Source organism: Mytilus galloprovincialis, chromosome 2 (assembly GCF_965363235.1).
Source record: "Mytilus galloprovincialis chromosome 2, xbMytGall1.hap1.1, whole genome shotgun sequence".
Taxonomy (NCBI): Eukaryota; Metazoa; Mollusca; class Bivalvia; order Mytilida; family Mytilidae; genus Mytilus; species Mytilus galloprovincialis.
Window position 1 is genome coordinate 68149139 of NC_134839.1, and position 25828 is coordinate 68174966.

The 25828-nt window shown below is 32.2% G+C and overlaps 1 protein-coding gene across 1 annotated transcript in view; it reads right to left on the reverse strand.

The window, feature by feature from the left end:
- The window catches only part of LOC143064209 (uncharacterized), an 82489-nt gene extending 58645 nt beyond the window's left edge, over window positions 1–23844 (reverse strand). Inside the window, exons 1-11 of the mRNA XM_076236861.1 lie at window positions 23411–23844; window positions 11821–11961; window positions 9895–10123; window positions 6270–6432; window positions 4766–5260; window positions 4356–4403; window positions 3892–3954; window positions 3493–3567; window positions 1240–1305; window positions 644–700; window positions 8–61 (exon numbers count right to left, since the gene is read on the reverse strand). Of these exons, the coding sequence (XP_076092976.1) occupies window positions 8–61; window positions 644–700; window positions 1240–1305; window positions 3493–3567; window positions 3892–3954; window positions 4356–4403; window positions 4766–5260; window positions 6270–6432; window positions 9895–10123; window positions 11821–11961; window positions 23411–23585 (1566 nt within the window). The 5' untranslated portion in view covers window positions 23586–23844. The remainder of the gene's footprint in view (window positions 1–7; window positions 62–643; window positions 701–1239; window positions 1306–3492; window positions 3568–3891; window positions 3955–4355; window positions 4404–4765; window positions 5261–6269; window positions 6433–9894; window positions 10124–11820; window positions 11962–23410) is intronic.
- Window positions 23845–25828: the final 1984 nt, after the last annotated feature.

Sequence of the window (25828 nt, forward strand, 5' to 3'; positions counted from 1 at the left end):
ATAATACCTGTTCTCCTGGGTGTCCAATATCTCCCTTTAATCCACCATCTCCTGGAGGTCCCTGTAATTAATTTATATTTTAAAAATTGTAATAATAATAATACATGTAATATATAAACAATAACAGTGCTTCTTTCTTTCAAGTATATTTCCAAAATGAGCCAAAGCAAAAAATTCTTTGTATTTAACTCAGGTTTTTTAAGGACAAAAATAAAAAATCTATTATATCGAACAAAATACTGTCAAGAATCAATTAAAAGTTGTAGAAAATCAATTTTTTGTTAAATTAAATAGTTCATTTTCTTCCAATTTATCCATTATTCCAGTAACCATTATTTCATTGAACTAAGTTATCTAAGGGAGACAATTCATTAGATATTCTAATTTCCATTAAATAATTTATTTAGGGGAGAACAATTAGTTAGGAAATCATGTTTCACTTAAATAAGTTATCGAGGGAAGACAATTAAGTAGGAATTCAATTTCACTTAAATAAGTTATATAGGGGAGACAATTCATTAGGAATTCAAATTTCACTTAAATAAGTTATCTAGGGGAGACAATTAATTAGGAATTTAATTTCACTTCAAAAAGTTATCTAAGGGCGACAATTCATAAGGAATTCAATCTTAAAATAACGTACCACTGGTCCTGAATTCCCAGTCATACCCTGTGGTCCATTTGCTCCATGCATAGACATCTGTAATAAGAATATGTAAAATATTTTAAAATGTTATAAAATAAATGAAAGATTTTCAGAAGTCTGTTTTTTAGACCATATTCTTCGTAAATATTTATATTTAACTACCGTACAACATGCATTTTTAATTGCTGCAAAAAACATGATGCATTTACATCAATTTAGTTTCATATTAGAGTTCCATCTTTTCCTTATCGTTTGATCAATTGTATCTGATAAGTGTTACAGAAAATATGTTACGATAGATATCTGCATGATGTGCAGATAGAAAGGTTATGAGTTATCATAGCATCATGTACATAAATTCTCTAATCGTAATGCACATTGTATTCATAAATTCCTAAACAATAAAAGTTCAACCACTGACTTAAGATTCTAAAAGTAAAATTTTGAGATGTAAAAACAAAAAGCAAAAGACTTGATTATAGATAAGAAGCCCATGTTTAACTGAGTAAATTACAGTAACTTGATTTTCCTTTAGCAGGTAATTATAAGATCACAAAGTTCTGTCAGTATACTTCCAATGTGTTAACACTTACCATATGCTGTGATAACATTTGTCGGAAGGCCTCAGCTTGTGGAGCCCTCTTTTGGTCCCAATTCATCTACAAAGCAAACAAACAAATAGTTACTGATGCTATCTCTATGATACAGTATGTATGGCCAACTAAACTTATTTTATTTTTATTGAATAAGAAATTAAAAGCTAGGTAATGAAAAAAAAAATGTATATACACAACAAGTTACAGAATATATTCATGTAAAACATTTAAAATAGATATTTCCTTTTTAAACACATCTGCATTTAATAAACTACTCATATATACCAGGATTAAAATTTTGTAGCCAGACATGTGTTTTGTCAGAATTGAAAAACTTCTTTCTGAACATCTATAATACTAAAATAACGAGGTCCAATTTGTCAGCCGTAATGGGGAAAAAACAACAAATCAAAGAATTCATCTTTATATATAGCTAATATAGGACAACAGTGTTGATTAAAAATTGCACCACTCCAGAGTCCAGACCATTTTGTTTTCCCAATAATTAATATTGCCAATAATTAACAAGTTCCGAGTCAAATCCGATATCGATACCAATAGTATATTCACATGTTACCTATACCTTATCTGTAAGTTCCGCATCTGACCAAACGGTGTATTTAGGATTTGCTATATACATGGGTCATTATCACAGGGATGACATTACTGAATTCTATCATTGTCACACTGTTTCCTATTGTAGTATTTTAATCAGTATGACAATACGAACACTAAAAATCTAGACTTAAAATAAGGCGTATAGGTACAGTTAATTTCCAATTTGTTAGCCAACATGACGCAAAACAGAGATACAAAGAATTCAACTTTATTTATAACTAATATTGGACAATGCTGTTGATAAAAAATTACTCCATTCCAAGCCCTATTGTTTTTCAAATAATTAATATTACCAATAATTGATAAGTTCCAGGTTGACAGTTTCAAACAGAAAGATTTTGAAAGTAGAGAAAACTGTGCATCTTATAATCAGCATGACTTTATCAGATGACAATATCAATACATGTACTCAAAATCCAGGCTGAAATAAGGCTTACACATAGTTATATACTTTAATTCAGTTACGGATCAGCGATTTCACAAGTGTGTTCTAGTATCTTTAATATATGTAGCTTCGGCGTTTTGCATTTGCGCCTATCTGCATTTCATTTGCGCCGATTTTTTCTTTCATTTGCACCGATTTTTGTTTTCATTTGCGCCAATTTTTTACAGGTAAATTACAGGTTAATTACAGGTGAATAGATATAAGAAGATGTGGTATGAGTGCAAATGAGACAACTCTCCATCCAAGTCATGTTATTTTTCATTTATCATTATAGACCTCTTCCGTCATCCAGTTGTACACTATATTCACATACTTTAAAATCAAGAAGTAAAAACCTTAAATAAAAGCACTCTGGTTTATACTAAAATGACGAATTGAAAATCTATTTACAGCATTTAAATACATAAAAACGGAATACATTAAAATCATAAATCTGTTATTCCTGAGTATTTATAGGCAACATATCTAATATATTCCTTTCTTGTGATTTCGTCTTTTCTATATTTGTTGTAATTGTCAATAACGAAATCCATCTTTTCTTTGTCTTGCTATTAACGTACTTATGTGTATGGCCGTCGATGGTTAAAAAAATTGACTCCTAGGATCGTTGCAGTGTGCAATATGTCCATCAATTACAGCAAAGTTCAGAACAATATGAATCAAAATTAACTAAAACCTTTGTTTATAAACAGATTTTACCAATATACCTGCAGGGTATAGTATATGTACAAGTATTAACTTACCTGTAAATCTAATTAGGAGCAAATATTAATCGGCGCAAATGAAAAAATGAAATCGGCGCAAATGAAAAAATCAAAATTTTAAAAATCGGCGCAAATGTCATACGCCCATGTAGCTTATATTATACATGTTCATTAATTTAATTTAGAATAAAATTGAGCAAATCAATATTATCTTAATAGGGGATTTGAATACAGACCATCATTATATTTGCCAGGTAAGATGTTGCCATAACAATAAGCAGTAGCACCATCATTACATTAGCCAGGTAAGATGTTGCCATAACATAAGCAAAACTAAGACCTTAGATGAAACTAGAATCATTCATAATTTATGATTAGCTTGTATTTAAATACGGAAACCTTCAATCCAAGATTGATTATACCATCACTTTGAGCACAAATTTGACTGATAAAATAAATAAATGTCAACAATAACTAACTTACAGGAATGACAAAAACATGGCCTGGGGCTCCTGGTAGACCAGCGGATCCCGGTACTCCATCCCTGCCAGAATATCCCTGCAAAATGAAAGTACATTGTATAGTACATTGTATTAACCCAAAAAAATATTTTTACTTTCAATCTGGTAGTATTTAAAATTGTTCATAATAACAGTTCAATTGCTATACAAGATTGAATTTTTTATTACTGGATCAGTTATTTCCATTTTGAAAAAAAACATCCCCAAGAAAGCCTATGTGAGAATTTTTGTCTTGTATGCTTGCACTGAAAGGAGGAGTCACATATGACCCAAAGTTGAACAGTTAGTCATGCTTTATTTTTAATTGAAATCTTATTTTTTTAAATTTTGTTTCTGTAATACAGTGTAGTACTAAACTTACTGAATCTCCTTTTGGACCTTGTGGTCCAGCTGGTCCTCTTGGGCCTGGTGGTCCAGGTGGGCCCTGAAATATTATATATGTATGGTAACTAATTTGAATCAATGAACCAGAAAATAAAGAAAAAAGGGAAATTAACTAATATATGCCAGTTAGCATTATTGCATTAATCCTTAACATTTTTCTGGTTAAAAGAATAAAAATTTAATACTCAACAGTGTCACTCAAATAAATGTCCTTATTGTATCATTTTTAAACACAATTCTAATTGGCTTATTCTCATTAAGTTCAATCCAAGTGTCAAGAAAAGATGGATGAGATGAGATTCCACTAAAGTCTGTAAAATTTTTCTCTGATCATTGTCACTTTATTGTTAAGTTAAAGTTTGATAGTGGCAAGAGGTCTTAACTCTCAAATTGTCCCAAACATATGGAGATGAAAACATATGTGATCAAAAGTGAACTTACATATCTGTAAGCATAGGACACTCCGGCAGCTGCATCATATTCTACTAGCTGAAAAATACAGGGTACAAACAATGTATAGCAATTACATGAACAGCTTAACAAAATTAAACATTACAATTATATACTATTAAATAACAGCTAAGAATTTCATTACATACAAAGGCAAATGTGTATGAAAAAAATATTTTGTTGAAATAAGTTTAGGTCATAACTCCACAAGAAGTTAAGGACTAGTAATCATAACTGTGATGTGTGATATTCAGACACATAAAACTGATATACGTTTTGGTTTAGGTTTAATTTAGTGTACATTACACACAATCAATAGACTTGCTTCAATCACTGGTTTATGGATAATTAATTTTATTTGAATGTAATTTAAATGTACAATATATAGAAAACAAATTTACCAGACTGCCATCTTTTCCAACTATATATCCTTCTTTATCGTAAACCTTATCTCCAACAACAAATTGCCCTCCAGTCTTTTTATCACCACCTCCAACTGGCATTCCTAATCCACCATCAACATACATGCCTCCATTTTTATCACCCCCTGGTAATGGAGAATATGGCACAAAAGTTTCATTCTCTGTCAAAGCAAGTCCTTGTCCATTTTTATCAACCATTTGAAGTCCAGCTCCATCTTTTCCAACCATTTGAATGCCAGCTCCATCTTTACCTACCATTTGAAGTGCAGCGCCATCTTTACCAAGTAAGGGCATTCCACCTCCAAGTTTGTCACCACCCATAACATACATACCACCATCTTCAGTATAGACGGGGAGTGGAGGCTGCTCAGACTTAACGCCATTACCTGGACCCGCCATACATTCAGGACAGAACTCTATACAATGTTTCATACCATGATCTCCTGGTAGTACTGCTAGATCTTGGATTAATCCCTATAAACCAATAGCAAGATCAAATGTATAAGGATTAAGGACCTTTGATTCATATCTAGGATCTAGACATAAACCTGTTTCAATTTTCTGGCATATGAAACAATTTCTGCAATTTTTTAAATTGATGGGATGGGCTATTCAACTAAGTATTTGGTAATTTTATTTAAAAAAAGTAAATCCCCTTTTTAATTTTAACCTTTTTACAATCACCTTTAGAAACTAAATATTCTCTCATTTGGTGTTATCTTTTTTTAATATATATATCTTAGTGGACTTAGGAATTTCAAATGTGTATGACAATACTTTGTTGACTTAAAAATACTTGTGCAAATAAAATCATCATAGATACCAGGATTGAAATTATGTATTTGCGGCAGATGGGAGTTTCGTCTATAAAAGACTCATCAATGACGCTCGATTCGAAAAAGTTAAAAAGGCCAAAAAAGTACGAAACTGAAGAGCATTGAGGACAAAAAGTTCCTAAAACTTTTGCCATATACAGCTAAGGTTTTCTTTTGCTAAGGTTATCTGAGGTAGAAAATGACACAAAAAGTAAAGACATTTTAGTAACGGTTATGTCATTATAATATATAGAAGGTAAATAAGTTTGAATATAAACTGTTTTAAATATATTTCACAATTGTTGATATGAGAAGTACAGTATGACCTCTAGTACCCACACATGACAAAAGCTATGGTGTACTTAAAAGGTCTCAGAATACAAAATAGTTTAGTGAATAGGATCTAAACAGATTGTGATATATTCATACAGTTTTACATTTAGCGGTGGGCACTATTCCCAAGGACAAAATCTACCTCTATGGTGTACTGTAAAGGTCTTTTGTATTAATGACAATTTTTAAAAAAGGTAAATGGTACAGGGGTGAGACTCTGAACCTTATTTTTTAGTTATTAAACAATTAATGATATGAAAGGAGTAGGTCATGGTTGAGGGACAAAACCTATCGTTGACTAGCATGGTCTAGAATATAAATACATTGTAACTCACATTAAATAAGGTTGATTCTTGAAAATCCCTGCCAATAAGAACAAGTCCTTCTCTGCTCATTTGTGCTGGAATGTCTCGTTTCAGATTCTTTGGCGATTGAGCATCACAATCTAACCAAGCTGTAATTTCCTGACCTTGTACTACTATAGCAACTCGGTGCCAACTGAAATATACAAAATAAATGGATAATTAACTAGATAAAAATTATAATATTTATAGATATGGGTGGTGCTTCAAACAAGAGGGTGTTTCTCAGCTTCAATCTCATCTGAGACAATATTGAGTTTGAAAGACCATTGATCTGATTATTGCTAATTTGTCTATGATATCATTGATATTAATATTGACAATGTCATATGCCTCCAGGGTTTCCGCTGGCGGTCGCCATTTTCGCAATTTGCGAAAAAATAATAATTGTGGCGATAAAAATTTGTCATTTGCGAAAGAGTTTGGCGAAAGAAATATATGTAACGATTTATTTTCCTCCATCTTGTTTATTTACTTTTTTCGATTTTCTCGGACTTTACCTGATCAGACAATACTCGGAATTCACCTTGACTTCGTTAAGATTTTGACAGAATATCAATAATCAGCTGATTGCATTTCATAGCTATCTACATCAAAGGACTAATTAATAAAGGTGTTGATTGAATTGTTTGACAAAATGATATGGTTAAATGGCTTCCGGTAAATGTCACATAAAGGATTTATTCACTACTTTGCAACGCAGGTGTTGGAAGCAAACTTTTGACGTCTCCTCTCCTTTTAAAGATAGTTTAGAAAAGAAAGCTGTAGTTGTGACGAAAAATATTCAAAAGCAAGAAAGTCTCTGATTTAGGATTAGGGAGACTACTTTTAAAGTCGTTTGAGTGACACACGTGTTTCAAGCATAGTTTTATGTCTCAACTTTTTCATTTACGATAGTCAAGAAAAGAAAACTGTCGTTATGAAGAAATATATCCAAAAGGTTTGGAACAACCCTTCGAATGAGAGTAACCCTTCAATGTAATGACTACACATGAAAAAGGGATCAATTTCATGTGATTTAAGCTTTTGTTTTGTTTTAAAACCGCTTCTTAGTACAAAGGGCACATCAGTATTTTTCTTTTAAAGTAACTTTCCCAACGAACTAGACTGGTATTAAATGATCAAAACATGTCCATGAATTTTGTTATATTCCAGGACTTATATCTTCTTTATTACTAAAGTGTAGTGGCCTCCTCATTTAGAAAAGTTTTTTTAAATACAATGATTTTGTTCCCCCTTTTAAGTTAAAATAAAATCTGTTGTTTTATAGTAAAAGTTTAGTGTTCATTTCTCACAATGTAGACTCTAAAATAAGTTTGAGAGAATAATCATGTCTACAAAATGGGACAAAATCATCTTATTTAAGGGATAGGGGGGGGGGGGGTAGAAAAAAAGGTAAATTTAAAACGAAAAATATATTTATGTTAATTGGCGAAAAAAATAATAAAGTGGCGAAAAATATATGGATTTGGCGAAAGAGATGGCGAAAAAAATTATTGACCCAGAGGAAACTCTGCATGCCTCCTTAGTTTCTGATAATAATTTTCAATATCAAGAGAGTAGCATGATATGAAAAATTATCACAAAAAAAAGATTTATCATGTAAATATAGGGGATAAGAACACAAAATAGCAATAACAAAGTTGTAGCAATCCTTAATTTGGATAACCATTAAAGGTTGACAGTAATCTTTAAATGATGCAGAATTTTGACAGAAAGTGTGGCCCATGTGAATTTCTATTCAAACAATAATGCAAATGAAAAATATGGTAAATTTGCATTATAATCTGTGCACTTGTCTCATAAATTCAACCTTTAATAAAGGGCTGCGCTTTAGCGCATGATACGCCCGTTGCTCTTTTAACTTGTCTTTTATGCTTTAAATGAATTTATATGATCAACTAGAAATATATATACAAATCAAAAGGGATGTTACATTAATATATTCACCAAAGTTTCATAAAATCCCCCTTTTTTAAGTATAAAAATTCATTACTTTAGAAAACGTAAAATCTAAAATTTATAAAAATGGAAAGGGAGCTTATGTCAATAGATATAAACAATTTATCAAAGTTGCATAAAATTTTGTGAAAGTGTTAGTTATTGTCCCAAAATTGGAAAATCCCCCCTTTTTTAAGCATAAAAATTCATAACACGTAAATGTAAAATCTGAAATTTATAAAAATTGAAAGGGAGCTTACATCAATAGAAATAAATAATTCACCAAAGTTTCATGGACATTGGTGAAAGCCTTTTTGAGTTATTGTCTGAAGTGTTGAAAATCCCACTTTTTTTTTATGAATAAAGCCCCATAAATCCAAAACTTAAAATTTGAAATTTATAAAAATTGAAAGGGAGCTTACATCAATAGATATAAACAATTCACCAAAGTTTCATGGACATTGGTGAAAGCCTTTTTGAGTTATTGTCCGAAGTGTTGAAAATCCCACTTTTTTTATGAATAAAGTCCCATAAATCCAAAACTTAAAATCTGAAATTTATAAAAATTAAAAGGGAGCTTACATCAATAGATATAAACAATTCACCAAAGTTTCGTGGACATTGGTGAAAGCCTTTTTGAGTTATTGTCCGAAGTGTTGAAAATCCCGCCTTTTTTATGAATAAAGCCCCATAAATCCAAAACTTAAAAGCTGAAATTAAAAAAAAACGAAAGGGAGCTTACGTCAATAGATATAAACAATTCACTTAAGTTTCATGGAAATTGGAGAAAGTGTTTTTGAGTTATTGTCCGAAGTGTGGACGACGGACAGACGGACGGACGGACAACGGTATACCATAATACGTCCCGTCTAAAAGACGACGGGCGTATAAAAATGAATAATGAAGATCAAGATTATATAATTCTAGGGTGGACTTCCATCACTTTGTTGGGCGTAGTCATAAAATATTTTAACTGCAGAGTCAATTAGTCAAACTAAGTATGAAATAATGCATTAACTTTCAAAGAATTGTTTAATATAAACTTTACATACACATATATTAGCTTAATAAAAATGTCTAATGTCAAACCACTTGGATGTAAACAATTAGGACTTTTGTATAAAAAATAATTAATGAAATTTTGAATTTTGAACAAGCAAAGGACCTGACCGAAACTTAATTCATTCGTCTTCACGATGACTTTTAATTATTATTAAAAATCAGTAATTCTTGGTGTACTAGGAAGAATGAATAGCTGTCCAAATTCGAAATTTGTCTGCATGTTGTGGATCTTAGCGTTGTGTGTGAGTCTAATAATATTTGGATAAGCAAAACTGAAGTAAGATTGCAGAAATGTAAAAATTGCACTTCCAAGTTTTAAAGGGGCATAACTCTAGAATGTAAATGAAGTAAACTTCAGTAAGAGTGCACCCTTGGCATCTGTGTTGCAAAATATTATCATTTGAACTTAACACATTAGTGTTAGAGTCTAGTGTTAATTTTGACATGTTTTGAAAAATTATACAAATGACAACAAAAGAATATGTGTATAATCCGTTGTCACATATAGTTATGATTAATCATTGATATATTGTGGTGTTTAAATAAATGTGAGATGGGTTGATTTATACCTATGGCCAAAAAAACAATTTCTCACCTATCATCATTAGTGTTAAAGTTGAATCTAGCTGGCCTGTCATTTTTGATTGTGTTGTCACTATAGAGAAACGTTGTTCGTGAACCAACATACACGCTAAGGATTTCCCTAACCTCTTCTTGGTTATAGATGGTCAGCAAGGGAATTTTCAATTTTTTCTTCCCATCAGCAGGGTCAATTTTTCCCTGCTTAAATGTGGAGATGATTGTGAATGTTTCTGGAATACCCTCTGTAATTAAAATATGGATATAATTTAATGAAATTATCCCCAATACAAGTAAAATTATCTTTACATTAATCTAAACCTGATAAAAAACAGATTTAGAATCACTGCACTTCTACGTTTCATTAAACAATCATGTTTAGTTACATGTAGTACAATATAGGGCATCTGGTTTTCTTCTTTAAGATTCAATATATCAGTTTAAGACCAATTTACCTTCTGCAAAATTTATTCCAGGTGTGGATAAGATTTTTGGTAAAGGTTAATGACTTTTCATAGAAAATCTAGAATGGTTCAAGTCTGTCACAAGATGCCAATTTACTGATGAATACTATGGTCCTACCCATCCTCAGTACAGTACGGTAGCCTTTCTTTGGATTTTGTTGTTGTACCTTTTATTCATAATAATAACCTATCCAAATTTTGAACCAAATCAAATGTACTTGTGGTTCAATGTAATCCTTAAGCCTGAACAATTTACAGCAGATTATTCATTCAGGAATTTTTTCTCAAGATAGAAAGAAATTTAAATAAATATGCAATAGATTTCTTAAATCTTTATAAAGGATAGCTTTAAGTATAACATTTCAAATTCAATTTGACAAAAATTGTTCAAACAAAATATTTTCTAGAAAAAATAGGGTTCTGAATAAAACTAGTAAATACAGGTTATATAAAGGGGAACTGTACAAGAAATAAAATATTATAACACAGAGAAATGTCAAGACTTTTTGTAATTTTAATAATGCAACAGTAAAACTTAAACATGTAAGTTATGCAAATATTCAAAGTCAATGAACCATGACTGACGGTACATTCTCTCTTAAAAGTATCCATGAAAATGAGATGTGCCAATGCTTATACATGTACAACTGCATACCAAATATCATTGACTCATCATTAAGGGTTCACCTTACAGTTACACTGAACTTATCACAAACTAATTCATGCATGCAAACTAAGCCAAAGTATTAAAGCCAGTAGACCATGGGGGCAGGGCCAAATATTCTCCAGGGAAATGAGATGTGCTAATCCTTATACAACTGCATATCAATTAACATTGGCCTACCACTAATGGTTCCCCTTGAACTGACGTAATCACAAACTAATACATGTAAACTAAGCAAAAGTTTCAAGGTCAATATACCTTGACTGATGGGGCAGGGCCAAATCATCTCCTAGCCATAAGTGAAATAAGATGTGCTAATGCTAATACAACTGCATACCATATATCATTGAACTACCACAAGTGGTTCACCATTAACTAGTCCTAATTATGAACTAATACAATTGTTGACCCCGCTGCCGACCCCACCAACACTGGAATCAGCATACCTATGTCTCGCTTTTTGACTCTGTCAAGGCGAAACAACATTGATATATTCATTCAAGATTTTTGTTACATTCATGACAAACCCTATTTAAAAATAAAAATATCAAAAGGACACCTCTTATACCTTTTAATATTTTACACAAATTACAAAATCGGGTTTAGAAACATGATAGCAGCAAAAGCAAATAACTTTTTTCATTATTTTTATATTCATGATGAGGAGAGTATAACCAATCAATCAACTAACCAACCAACCAATCAATCAAACAGTCAATAAATCAATTAATCAACCAATCAATCAATCAATCAAAAAAATCTACAAAAAAACTTTTTAATATTAATTAATACCAACAATCATGTTGAGTTATACCTGGAAATGCATCTTGTAGCTGAAAGTTGAGCTCTTCACTTCCTGTAAGGGGGTAAGCCACATCTCTCCCTGGACACATGCCATCTTGGGTTCCTGATATTTTTGTTTCTATATTAGCTACCTTTAATAAATCTGTTGCACCTGGAACAAAAGGAAAAAAAATATTATACACTTTAAAAATAATAAATTTCTCAAATTATTTAATAGCTGATACTGTCAAGTTCTAAACTTTCTGCTTTGTTTCAATCTGATGAGTTAAGCCAATTACAACAGAATTTCAAAGTTTGTCCTTATGTTGTGCTATAATGCCACTGTCCCACATTAGGGGAAGGTTGAGCACTCACAGACATGTTTATTAAGGAAACCACGTACTTTATCTGCCTGTCCAAAGTCAGGAGCATGTGTTTCAGAAGTTGTTGGTTCATGTCAGTAAATTTGTTTTCTTAAAAAAGAATGTTATAAATTAGTAGGCCATTAGTTTTCTCAATTGAATAGTCTGTTTGTCAATTCCAGTAATTGACCCTGTAATTAAAGAACACTTTTTATTGTCTCACATAGAAAGGACATACATTTTCTATTGCCAATGTCAGACTTGGGGTAATTGTAATTGTAATCGTTAATCAGCTGTAATTGATTACAATTTTTCAAGTAATCATTGTAATCATTAATCAGCCAAAAATCTGATTACATGTAATTTAATTTAATTAATTACTTTTCAAAATACCCTGTAATCCTGATTACTTTATGATTACATTCTGATTACAATGAAAAAAATCTTAAACTGTGTTTATGGTCAATAAATAAAATTGAGAATGGAAATGGGGAATGTGTCAAAGAGACAACAACCCGCCCAAATAAAAAACAACAGCAGAGGGTCACCAACAGGTCTTCAATGTAGCGAGAAATTCCCGCACCCGGAGGCGTCCTTCAGCTGGCCCCTAAACAAATATATACTAGTCCAGTGATAATGAACGCCATACTAATTTCAAAATTGTACACAAGAAACTAAAATTAAAATAATACAAGACTAACAAAGGCCAGAGGCTCCTGACTTGGGACAGGCGCAAAAATGCGGCGGGGTTAAACATGTTTGTGAGATCTCAACCCTCCCCCTATACCTCTAACCAATGTAGTAAAGTAAACGCATAACAATTCGCACATTAAAATTCAGTTCAAGAGAAATCCGAGTCTGATGTCAGAAGATGTAACCAAAGAAAATAAACAAAATGACAATAATACATAAATAACAACAGACTACTAGCAGTTAACTGACACGCCAGCTCCAGACTTCAACTAAACTGACTGAAAGATTATGATTTCATCATATGAACATCAGGCACAATCCTTCCCGTTAGGGGTTTAGTATCATACCATCATAACATATATGAGAAGAACATAACCCGTGTCATGCCAACAACTGTTTTTAGAATAAATGTGTTTAGTTCCGATGCAAAGACCTTATCAATGACTCAATATTAACGCCAAAATATGCAATCTTTAATGACTTGACAACAGTATCGTAATTATATCCCTTCTTAATAAGTCTATTCAAAGGTTTTGTAAGTTTCTGAGGTGAATACTGACACCTTTGTGCCTAATAAAGAATATAACCATAAAAAATTGGATGTGAAATACCTGAACGTATTAAAAGTCTGCATGTTGAGCTATATTTACGAATAATGAACCTTTTTGTTATTCTTATTTAATTACTAATAATATTTAACATGTTAAGATAGTTTGGTTTACTTTTTTTTTTATAAAGCATGATAATTGGTTTGTATACTTCAGTAAAAGATAACTGTTACAGTATTGAAAAGTCATCAATGGCCTAAGTAAAAGATATTGTACATATATTCACAATTTAAAAATTTACATATATATTTGATAATAACTGTTATATTCAAGTAATAGTTTTCTTTAACCCTTAATTATAATCTTTTGTTAATGTTGTGATTTTTGTCAACTTTGAATTGACAGGTAGGAAACCAATTAAGGTTTGTTTTTGTTGCAATTACCAATTGAGTATAGCTGTAGGACAATATATATGGTAAAAGATAAATCAGACATGTGATCATTTATCTAATTAGCACAAAATTAATTTAAAAGTGGGACAAATATCTTGTTAAAAATTAGCAAATTTTTATTTGTATGTATTTGGACTGGACATGTAAAATGCAATGATTTTTAGTACTTGTATTTTGTTTACAATTTGATTAAACTGGTAACTTTATTTCATCCATGTTTTAACGTCCCTAAACTGCACCTTGAAACAAATATAAATTAAAGTCTAGAATAGGTCAGAAGACAAACAGCAAACTCTTTTTATAAAGCTATATTCATTTGAAGTCAAAATAATTCAGAGATCAATGATGATAAAGTGCAATGGGTCATAACCAGTGACACAATGTTCATGGATGAGTGAAGTGAACTTTTGTGGTTAATTAAATAGATGAAGTTTTAAGTTATCATTTTATAATATAGCAAACAAAATACTTTCTAAACAAGAGGCTCTCAAGAGCCTGAATCGCTCACCTGAATTTTTTTGGTTTAATCTCTCATCAATGATTATTTGAGCTTTTCAATTTATTTAAATGTTCTTTGAATCGTCCTATTTTCTTCAAAAGCAAAAAAAAATCATTTTCTCCTATGTTCTATTTTAGCCATAGGAGCTATGTTTCTTGACATACAAGGAAATGAAATATAAAATTTATACTAGATACTCTGAAACTCTGAAACTCTGAAACTCATTTAGCCTAAGTTTGGCTGAAATTGATACAGCAGTTTCATAAGAGAAGATTTTTTAAAGTAAGTCAACATGATGAACAAATTGTGAAAAAAGTCTTTAAAGGGCAATAACTCCTAAAGAGGTCAATTGACAATTTTGGTCAAATTGACTTATTTGTAGATCTTACTTTGCTGATCATATTTGCTGTTTACAGTTTATCTTTATCTATAATAATATTCAAGATAATGACCAAAAACTGCAAAATTTCCTTAAAATTACCAATTAAGTGGCAGCAACCCAACAATTGGATGTTTGATTCATCTGAAAATTTCAGGGCTGATAGATATTGACCTAATGAACATTTTTACTCCTTGTCAGATTTGCTCTTAATGCTTTCGTTTTTGAGATATAAGCCAAAAACTGCATTTGACCCCTATGTTCTATTTTAAGTAACGGCGGCCATGTTTTTTGACGGATCAAAAATCAAAGCACACACTTTGTGCAGGATAATCTAAGGAACAACCATGCTAAGTTTTAACCAAATCCATTCAGTAGTTTCAGAGGAGAAGATTTTTTAAAGTTAGCAAATATGATGAACAAATTGTGAAAAATTGTCATTAAAGGACAATAACCCCTTAAGGGGTCAATTGACAATTTTGGTCATATTAACTTATTTGTAGATCTTACTTTGCTGATCTTTTTTGCTGTTTACAGTTTATCTTTATCTATAATAATATTCAAGATAATGACCAAAATCTGCAAAATTTCCTTAAAATTACCAATTAAGTGGCAGCAACCCAACAATTGGATGTTTGATTCATCTGAAATTTTCAGGGCTGATAGATATTGACCTAATGAACATTTTTACTCCATGTCAGATTTGCTCTAAATGCTTTCGTTTTTGAGATATAAGCCAAAAACTGCATTTGACCCCTATGTTCTATTTTAAGTAACGGCGGCCATGTTTTTTGACGGATCAAAAATCAAAGCACACACTTTGTGCAGGATAATCTAAGAAACAACCATGCTAAGTTTTAACCAAATCCATTCAGTAGTTTCAGAGGAGAAGATTTTTTAAAGTTAGCAAATATGATGAACAAATTGTGAAAAATTGTCATTAAAGGACAATAACCCCTTAAGGGGTCAATTGACAATTTTGGTCATATTAACTTATTTGTAGATCTTACTTTGCTGATCTTTTTTGCTGTTTACAGTTTATCTTTATCTATAATAATATTCAAGATAATGACCAAAAACTGCAAAATTTCCTTAAAATTACCAATTAAGTGGCAGCAACCCAACAATGGTTTGTTTGATTCATCTGAAAATTTCAGGGCTGATAGATCTTGACCTAATGAATATTTTTACCCCATGTCAGATTTGCTCTAAATGCTTTCGTTTTTGAGATATAAGCCAAAAACTGCATTTGACCCCTATGTTCTATTTTAAGTAACGGCGGCCATGTTTTTTGACGGATCAAAAATCGAAGCGCACATTTTGTGCAGGATATACTAAGGAACAATCATGTTAAGTTTCATTCAAATCCATTCAGTAGTTTCAGAGGAGAAGATGTTTGAAAAATTGTTAACGACGACGACGACGTCGACGACGACGACGTCGACGACGACGACGGACGCCAAGTGATGAGAAAAGCTCACATGGCCTTTTAGGCCAGGTGAGCTAAAAATGCTATAGTTATATTAAACGTTTCTTCATTCACATCATACAAAATGTATTTTTTTTTAAATTCATTGTAATCAGATGTAATCATGATTACTTTGCAAATGTAATCATTAATTTAATCAGACACTTTTAGAAATGATGTAATCATTAATTTAATTTAATCGTACAAATGACAAAGTAATTGTAATTTAATCAATTACATTGAAAGTAATCGGACCCATCTCTGGCCAATGTAGAGCTAGCGGAAAGTACAAATTTGTCTGTACTAATGTTTCAAATCTTTTAATCTGTTGATAAGGTGAATACTTTTGATAACAGAAGTTATTTTTCACTAAAAAATTGTAAAAAACCCTGATTTATCCCTCTTAACTTTGCATGCTATGCGAAATTAAAAGCCAATTCAGCAATTGTGTTTGGCATTGAACCAGTCTACAATTGACAAAGGGAAGTAATTTGTTAACAAGAGGCTGTAACAACGACAGCAAACCGGATTTATTAATATTTATTTGTGTCCTGGCAATATCACAAGAACCATTACTGATGAATGGTGAAAGTGAAAATCGTCAATATCAAATTTGACCTCCATTTTGTCATCAGTATCAACATCTTAAAATTTGAAAAGCTTAGATTGAATGAGTAAATGCAACAATGTGAATGGAAACGCCATTTCACAATCTTTCAAGAACCATAACTCCTGAACGGTAAAAGTCAAAATCGTCATTATTGAACTTGACCTCTAGTTTGCCATCAGTAACAACATATAAAAATTTCAAAAGCTTTGGTTGAATGGTTCATGAGAAAATGCACGGACACGACTGGAAACACCATTTTTCTATCTTTCAAGAACCATAACTCCTGAACGGTAAAATTCAAAATCGTCATTATTGAACTTGACATCTATTTTGTCATCAGTAACAACATATTAAAATTTGGGAAGCTTTGGTAAAACAGTTCATGCGTAAATGCACAGACTTGACTGGAAACACCATTTTTCAATCTTTCAAGAACCATAACTCCTGAACGGTAAAAGTCAAAATCGTCATTATTGAACTTGACCTCCATTTTGTCATCAGTAACAACATATTAAAATTTGGGAAGCTTAGGTAGAACAGTTCATGCGTAAATGCATGGACATGACTGGAAACTCCATTTTTCAATCTTTCAAGAACCATAACTCATGAATTAGGCACAAAAGCTGAATTGTAATCAGTTTTACAGCTAAATGACTTGTATGTTTAGGTAAATGTTACATCTTTGGTTAGCTAGCTTGCTAGCTGAACAATGAAGTAATTATTAGGTTAGGTATACATGTACTGCCCTCATTTGAGAGTAGACAGACTGACTAGTCCCACAGATAGCCAATCTATCAGTTTGTAGGACTAGACTTCTCTGAAAGGAGGTAAGTATACCTAATGGTCCTAACCTATAATGATCTCACGGTTCAGCTACCGGTAATATGCAAGCTTGCCAAATATATTACCTTTACCTACACACTCAAGTCATTCTGCTGTAATGAATGATCTAAGGCATGTTAGTAGTATTACAAGTATACTAATTAACTTGTAAATAGACTCATTTGCAAGTACATGATGTAAGTATGCTTCTTAGCTTATAAGTATACTTATTAATAAGTAAGTATAAGTACACTATAATTAGCATGTAAGTACTCTAATTAGAATGTAAATATGATAATTAATGTGTAAGTATGGGAAGAAACATGTGGAGTCACCAGTACCAATTTACATGAAAGTATACTTTAGAAAGCACAAAAATGTCATCATTCTCCTCAAAAGCTAACCAAACCTTTTAAAAACATACTTATTCTTAAGTAGGGAGAATCAGATATATTTACCATACCATTGTCAAGTCATTACAGATGTATTTTTTGGAATTAATATTGATCTTTGCAACTGAAATAAACACATTTACTCTAAAAACAGTTGTTGGTGTGATAAGAGTTGTGTTTATGATGACATGATACATGTACTTCATAGCTAACGGGAGGGATTATGCTTGATTTTCATTATCTTTTGATCAGTTTACTTGATGTCTGCATGACTCTGGAGCTGGCATGTCAGTATTAAACTGATAGCAGTTCTTTACTAATTTATGTTTATCATTGTCAATTGCTTTGTTTCTCATGTTACCTGCAATAGGTGATTAACCAGGCTGCATTTATGCATTGGTCCCAATTCAGGAACTTCTAGCCTTTGTTTGTCTTGTGTGTTTTATTATTTTGGTAAATTTATATGTTTCAAAATTTAGTGTGACGTCCATTTCCCTGAACTAGTATGCATTATTGATTAGGAGTCAGTTGCAGCTTCCCTCCCAGTGCAAGATATTCTCACTGCATTGAAGAACTATTTGTGGCCTTCATTTTTTATCTGTTCTATGTTTAGGTTGTTGTCTATTTGATGCTATGCCTACAAACTTTTCCAGATGCACAGGTTTGTCTGTACTCAGTCAGAGTAAATTTTGAGGTGATAAAACAGCAATTTTAGCAAAAGGGTCAACATGAACCTTAATTCAGAACTGGACAGAAACACGTCTGATTTCAAAAATTTTAATGGATTTCACAATAAACCCTACTTTCTAATGAGTTCATTTATGTCATTACAGTATTTGTCTTTCAGTTTATGACTATATTGTTACATGTATGAAAAAACATTGCAAATTGTGATTGTATAATAAATTGGTTAAAATTGAAATGCAGTCCGACCCATTCTGTTTACAAATTAATTGAATTTGAGGATAGTTGTGACTCATCAGAAAGGACGATTACATGTAACAACTCATTAATTTATGACAACTGTTGTTATCCTTGATTAGCTTAGTGTTGTTAATGACATTAAGTTGCCATAAATATGTCGCCAACATCGGGATAGTTGGAAGGTCTGCTTTGGTAGAAAATCAAATCCATGATATGATTATTAAAATTTCAAAAACTTTAACCCCAGAGTGAATATTTGTGGGTGGTGACGACGAAGACACATTGTGGAATTGCTATGTCTTGAATTTTTTGTCGCAGGATCAACGAAAATACCAGTCTGCACGGTTAGCAACTAGTCCGATGCCCCAGACTGGTAAAATTTCTTTCAGACTAGTAAGTTTTTTCAAAACTTTGTTTGGACTAATAAGAAAAATGTCAGAATATTATTCTTCGGACTAGTAGTTGAAAAAGTTTTTGGTGCAGACTGAAATACACGAGAAAAATCATTTACAGTTCTGTTTTGATTTTGTCTTTGGATGTTTCCTAAATATCTTGGTGAAAAAATATCCTACCAAGCTGTTCTAAATAGAAAGGACATCTTGAACATGTTGAACGGATATTTCAAATTTTTTGTGAAACCGATTTTATAGGGTAATGATGGTGAAGGCCCTTTCAAAAGCTTTATGTATATACCGACCCTTACGAGGGCATCAGGGATTATAGTTTTAAAGCTTAGTGCATTAATTAATATGTATTTGAAGTAGAAGTGCAATCATTTCCCACACACATGTCACTTTCGTAATTTTCAGTACGAGACGCACGGTTAAAACCGGAAATCTATTTTCTAACAAGAAAGTCGGTTACGGCTAATCGTGAAAATCCGGTTTGACAACACTCACCGTGACACTCAAATACTGATCTCTTCAATAATATTCAGGTTTGTTTAAAGGATGCCAGATATCATCTTAGATAAATAATGACATTACAAACGTTAAACAAATCACAAATCTATGCATGGCAGTTCTTCAGTCACGGTATAATATTTTTTCCAATGTACATATGGCGATTTGGATATATTAAAAAAAATGTTCATCACAATTTTAAAAATAACGTGATGTAATGTTCAATCCGCCGCTAACAATGCCAGTATTGTTATAAAGAAAGAAATCGGGAGGGGAATGTGTCCATGATGGGACACAGCCGTGGCCGCAGGGGCGGATCCAGTCATTTTAAAAAGGGGGTTCCAACCACATGTCCCCATTCAAATGCATTGATCAGCCCCCCAAAAAGGCGGGTTCCAACCACTACCCCCCCTAAATCCGCCAATGGCCCGGGCCCCCTTTTACATATCATATTATAAAGGCATAAAAAGTTATAAAGAGACATTAATGAAGATTGGTAAAAGTGACGCTACCCAAATTTGTACTTGATCTGTATTTTGTGGTAATAAGTATTGTGTATAAGTTTCATGAAATTTGGTTGAGGCAAACCTACGTTAGAGAACGGAAACGAAAAATCGTCAGCAATTTTTCAATGTGTAAAGGGACACAACTCCAGAACAGTAAAAATGACAACTCCAAAATTAATACTTGATCTATATTTCGTGGTAATAAGCATTGTATATAACATTTGGTTGAGGCAAACTTAAGTTAGAGAATGGAAACGAAAAATTAATTTTTAAAGGGGCATTACACTAGAAAGGTGAATTATAGAAAAGTAAACTAGCACTACCAAAATTCAAACTTGATCTGTGGTTAGTGTTTTCAACAAAAAAATTGTGTATAAGTTTCAAAACATTTAGTTGAGGAAAAATAAGAGAATGGGAAACAAAGGGTAAAACGTAATGCCCCCTCCGCTACGGAAATACAAAAGTATCCAAAATTATATCATTCCTCATTCATAAATTGAACAAGAATGTGTCCTCAGTACACGAATGCCCCACTCGCACTATCATTTTCCATGTTCAGTGGACCGTGAAATTGGGGTAAAAACTCTAATTTGGCATTAAAATTATAAAGATCATATCATAGGGAACATGTGTACTAAGTTTGAAGTCGATTGGACTTCAACTTCATCAAAAACTACCTTGACCAAAAACTTTAACCTGGAGTGGGACAGACGGACGGACGAACAGACGGACGTATTATGGTATACCGCTGTCCGTCTGTCCGCTAGACTTCCGTTTTCAACATGTCGGACATTAATTTAAAAACGTTTTTAAAAAAATGTGCATAAACTTTGATGAATTGTTCATATTTATTGACGTGAGATCCCTTTCGTGTTTTTAATTTTTTTGCTTTGATTACAAAGATATAAGCAAAAATCTGCATTTAACCCCTATGTTCTATTTTTAGCCATGGCGGCCATCTTGGTTGGTTGGCCGGGTCATTGGACACATTTTTTAAACTAGATACCCCAATTATAATTGTGGCCAAGTTTAGTTAACTTTGGCCCAGTAGGTTCAGAGAAATTTTTTGTAAAAGTTAACGACGACAGACGACGGACGCCAAGTGATAAGAAAAGCTCACTTGGCCCGTCAGCATATCAAATAACCCCATATATTTAATTCGTGTTGAAATCAAACAAAGTTTAATTTTGGACCCCGATTTGAGTCATTATGAAAATAGGCCCAACATCGGAAATCTAAATTTTAGTTAAGATTTATCCTACTGGTATTAAAGAACCATTTGAACTCAGATTTCGTATAAATCCTACTTAGTTTAGTGTTGGACCCTTTGGACCTTACTATAGAATCATAAACCAGTCCCAAAATTACATCCCGAAAAAAATATTGTTATTTTAATATCAGGGAAAGTTTAATTTTGAACCATTTGGACCTAAATGTGGATCAATTTGAAAATGGACCACTCATTTTAAAAAAATCCAATAACACGGCATATGAAAGAATCACAATAATTCATTTTTTTTTATAAAATTAAACAAAGTTTAATCTTATACCCTTGGGACCTTAATACGGACCATTTCAAAATCAACGCCCAAAATCCAAAATCTAATGACACAGTTTGTTTCAGTCGACAAGACTTTGGATTAGACCACATTGAAACTGGTTCAAAAATTAACACTTTATACAACGTATATCTAGCCCGTTTTGCCTAAACTGTTTTGGTAATAATCATGACAACCCCAAAAAAATCAAGCCCACTCTTCCTTTTCAGGTTTGAAACCTTGTGGTACAATTCTATAGAGATCCCATGATATATGTTATTACAAGTTACTGTCCTGAAAAAAAGGAAAATGTTTTTCTATATTTTAAAAAATATTCCCAATTCTAAAAGCCCTTAAGCAGTTTCCTGATATGGGACCAGAAGTTATGGTGGATATCCATTAGACAAAATCCCAATGAAAAAAAAAATTAAAGTTACAAATGAACTGTGCTTTTATTGATGTCATTCATCTAAACTGTTTCTGTAAAAGCTCATCAAATTGTACACATCATTTTAAAACATGCCGGGTACTGACTCCACTTTGATCTAAAAATTATGTTATGTAATTGTGGTTATTAATCACAACTATCGTGACTTCTGCAAAAACCACAAAATTCTAAAAATGTACAATTTGCCACTGTCTGTTGAATTTGATGTATCTACTAGTGAACAAATGTTTCACAAGTTAATTGATACCACGTTACATTTCCAAAAGTGCTGTATAAGCAGTTCAACTGTGTGAACAAACGCAAGCACTCGTAAATCAATTTATGTTATAATAAACTAGGCGAGACATCCTATGCTTCACATGTTTCCACGCATGCTGTGCACATATATGTTTTAAACTTCACACTTATATTTTATATATCATTTTATAAGATTTCTCTCATGATGTAAGCATACGTGGCACACACAACATTTTTTTTCAGCTTTTCTCTTAGAGTCGATCTTCAGTTACATTGATTGACCTAGGAGATTGACCAGATAATACACATTCAGTGTTTAAAGAAAAATGTTTTGTAACGAGGTCATTGTACTGCTGGTTATTGGCACTCCACATGCTAAGTTTTCAGGGATAGCTTTAAGATATATAGTTTTTTTTTGTGTTTTTTTTAACCTATCACCGAACAAAATGTACGTTTGTCTGAGATAACTTTTTATTATAACGGCAAAAACATAAGACGAAAATGAGGCAGGCTGTTTGGCTTGAGTTGGCTGTGATGGAATAAATTGCGCTAAATATTAAAGGTGTTGGTTTTTTTTTTCTTTGTTACAGTTTTTTCTTTGGGTAGCATTCCAGTCTTATATAAATGAATGTTTTAAAGGCAATACTTAGAACGACGCAAAAAATGGGCAATACAGTAACTAATAAAAAGAACTTGAGTATATACAACTTTCATAATTTGCATAATCAATTTCATGAAATACTATATGACGCCATTAACACAAACGGAAAACGTAAAAGTTTTTAAAAAAAGTTGTCACCAAAAGAAAGAAATGCAAAATAAAGTATGCACGAAAACTTACCAGATGGAAACGGTACAACAGCTCCTAAAACCGATGGAATTATACAAAGAATTGAAATAAAAACTAGTTCCATGTTTGGCGATAATATCAATGAACTCCGCTTTAAGAAATTGGAAGCGGAAAAACTATATGAATGTAAAGGTTTTCGCATAGTCCTGGACACAATCCCTGTCATATGATTTTCAGGAATAAAACTTTTGCCTTTTTCTTCGTCTTAAATCATTTCAGGATCTTTCCATTCAGCGTAAAGCCTGTGAAAGGCTTGTCCAGTGTCCGTTCCTGCTTTCTGCCGCTTTTAAGCGACTACCGACTCTCTTCCCCTGTTTAAAAAAAGCAGGAGCGAGCTAGCAGTAGTGCCTCAAAATGGCGGAAGGTTTGAATTGCAGACTACTTGACACGTTTAAAATTTTTTGATGACGTAGCTCTCTAACTGCAACAGTTTTCTGTAACAGAGAGAGTAAGCGAGGAATTAGGTAGCTGAGAAAAAAGATAAAACACTACAGTCTGCGAGATCTTTATCGAACTTTGACCCTTTCTGTATGATTTGCAGACACCGTGAAGTATCGTTTTTCTTGTAAAGCATCTCGATTACTGCCCTGTTTCTACTACATAATAAATTTCTTCAGATTACTTATAATTGCGCGCATTGTAAAGTAAAAGTATATAAATGTATGTCGAGAAAATTACAAACATAATTTGGGATTATATCACAAGTTTCGACAGTTTATTGAAGTGCTGTCTTTATGGGAGATTGTGTTTTAGCAAAAAAAGGTCTTTGAAAGTGAATACATTCTATAGTCATGTGCAATCTAAATTTAAGAAAAACGCAAAAATCAAGGAATTTTATTTTATTTTGACACTCTAGGACAACTTTAGCACTTATGACTAAGAAAACACAAGATATGATATGGTTGCGGTGGCTCGAAAATCGCAAACGTGTCATTAAAAATTAAACGGTTTTAACCTATGAGAAACTACCGTCATACACAATCACTTAATTTATCAGATGTGTCTTCGGGGTGTCTCTTCGTAGCACAATTTATCAAAGGCGTGTAATTGAGGTGTCTCCTTGTAGCATACTAACTGCTGGCATCGGCTGTGGGAGGTCGTGGCTTAGATCCGCGCTAGGCTCACGAAATTTTAGAGTTACATAAAAAAAAAGGCTTACTAATGTTTCCAATGTGTACGCAAGGTATATATATTTATGTATTCATATATTGCGATTATCCTGAATTACTACTGGTATGTAATATTTGTTGATGGACTTCAAGCATCGACTTACCAAAGACGCGTACATTTTACAATAAAAATCCTTGGTTGAACGAGGAGTGTAAAACTATGCTGAGTTCACACGTAATTCGAATTCGATTCGCATTAACTAATTCGAATTCGTCCTAACGCCAATTCTAATTCGAATTGCAATGCGCTTCAAATTCACTTTACTGTCCAATCGACGTTCACTTTTAATTCGTATTAACAAAAGCGTACATATTTCTAAATCGACGTTAACTTTTTTTAAATTCGTATTAACAAAAGCGTATTTCTAATGCGAATAAGATCAATTCGAATGAAAAAAGAAGGGTGTGTGAACTCGATAAGCGAATTCGATTCGCAATCAATTCGAATTTAATTCGAATTAAATATTCGTGTGAACGAGCCATTAACTGGACTATAATTAAAAAGTTCTTTCACATTAAATCATTCTAGTTTTTAATATAATTTTTCAGATTACATTTTGAATTTCTTTCATATAGGTATAGTAGTGACGTTTGAGTCACCGTGGCTCAGAGTTGGGTGGCATATCGTCACTGCATTTTGGTTTTAGAGAGTCGTATACTATTGTTTTACTAAAACTACTTTTTAACACAAATCGGCTTGGAGAGAGAAAATCGTTGATATTCCAAAATACCATTCATTAAGACCAATCAATATATGAAATATGACATGTTACAAAATGGTCAATCTCAATTGTTTGTAAAGTTTGCTTCCAAAATGTTGTATGTAAACTTGAAATTGGTGTAAAATGGCCTCGGGAATAAAAAAAAAAAAAAAAAAAAAGGTTCTACAGATTTATATTTCTGTGAAAATTATATTAGTTTTTGTGTTATCCAAAATTGTCCAAGTTTTTATTTCACAGCCATTCAAAAAATTATTCAAGTTCATGCACATACAACTGAGTTTTATTATTATACATGTAATTAGATTAAACATTTTGGAAGCACACATTTCAGCTAAACTTTCAAAGCCTGGTGGTTAGATATTTTGTTGTTGATAATTCCTTTTAGAAGCCCAGCTTCATGGTATGAAACAGATAATCTATTTTTTGTAGTATCCTTTATCTCAAGTTTTCTAAGATATATTAGATGTCAGGACTCATTGCAATTTGTGAATCAAATGAGTGATCATCATCAATATATC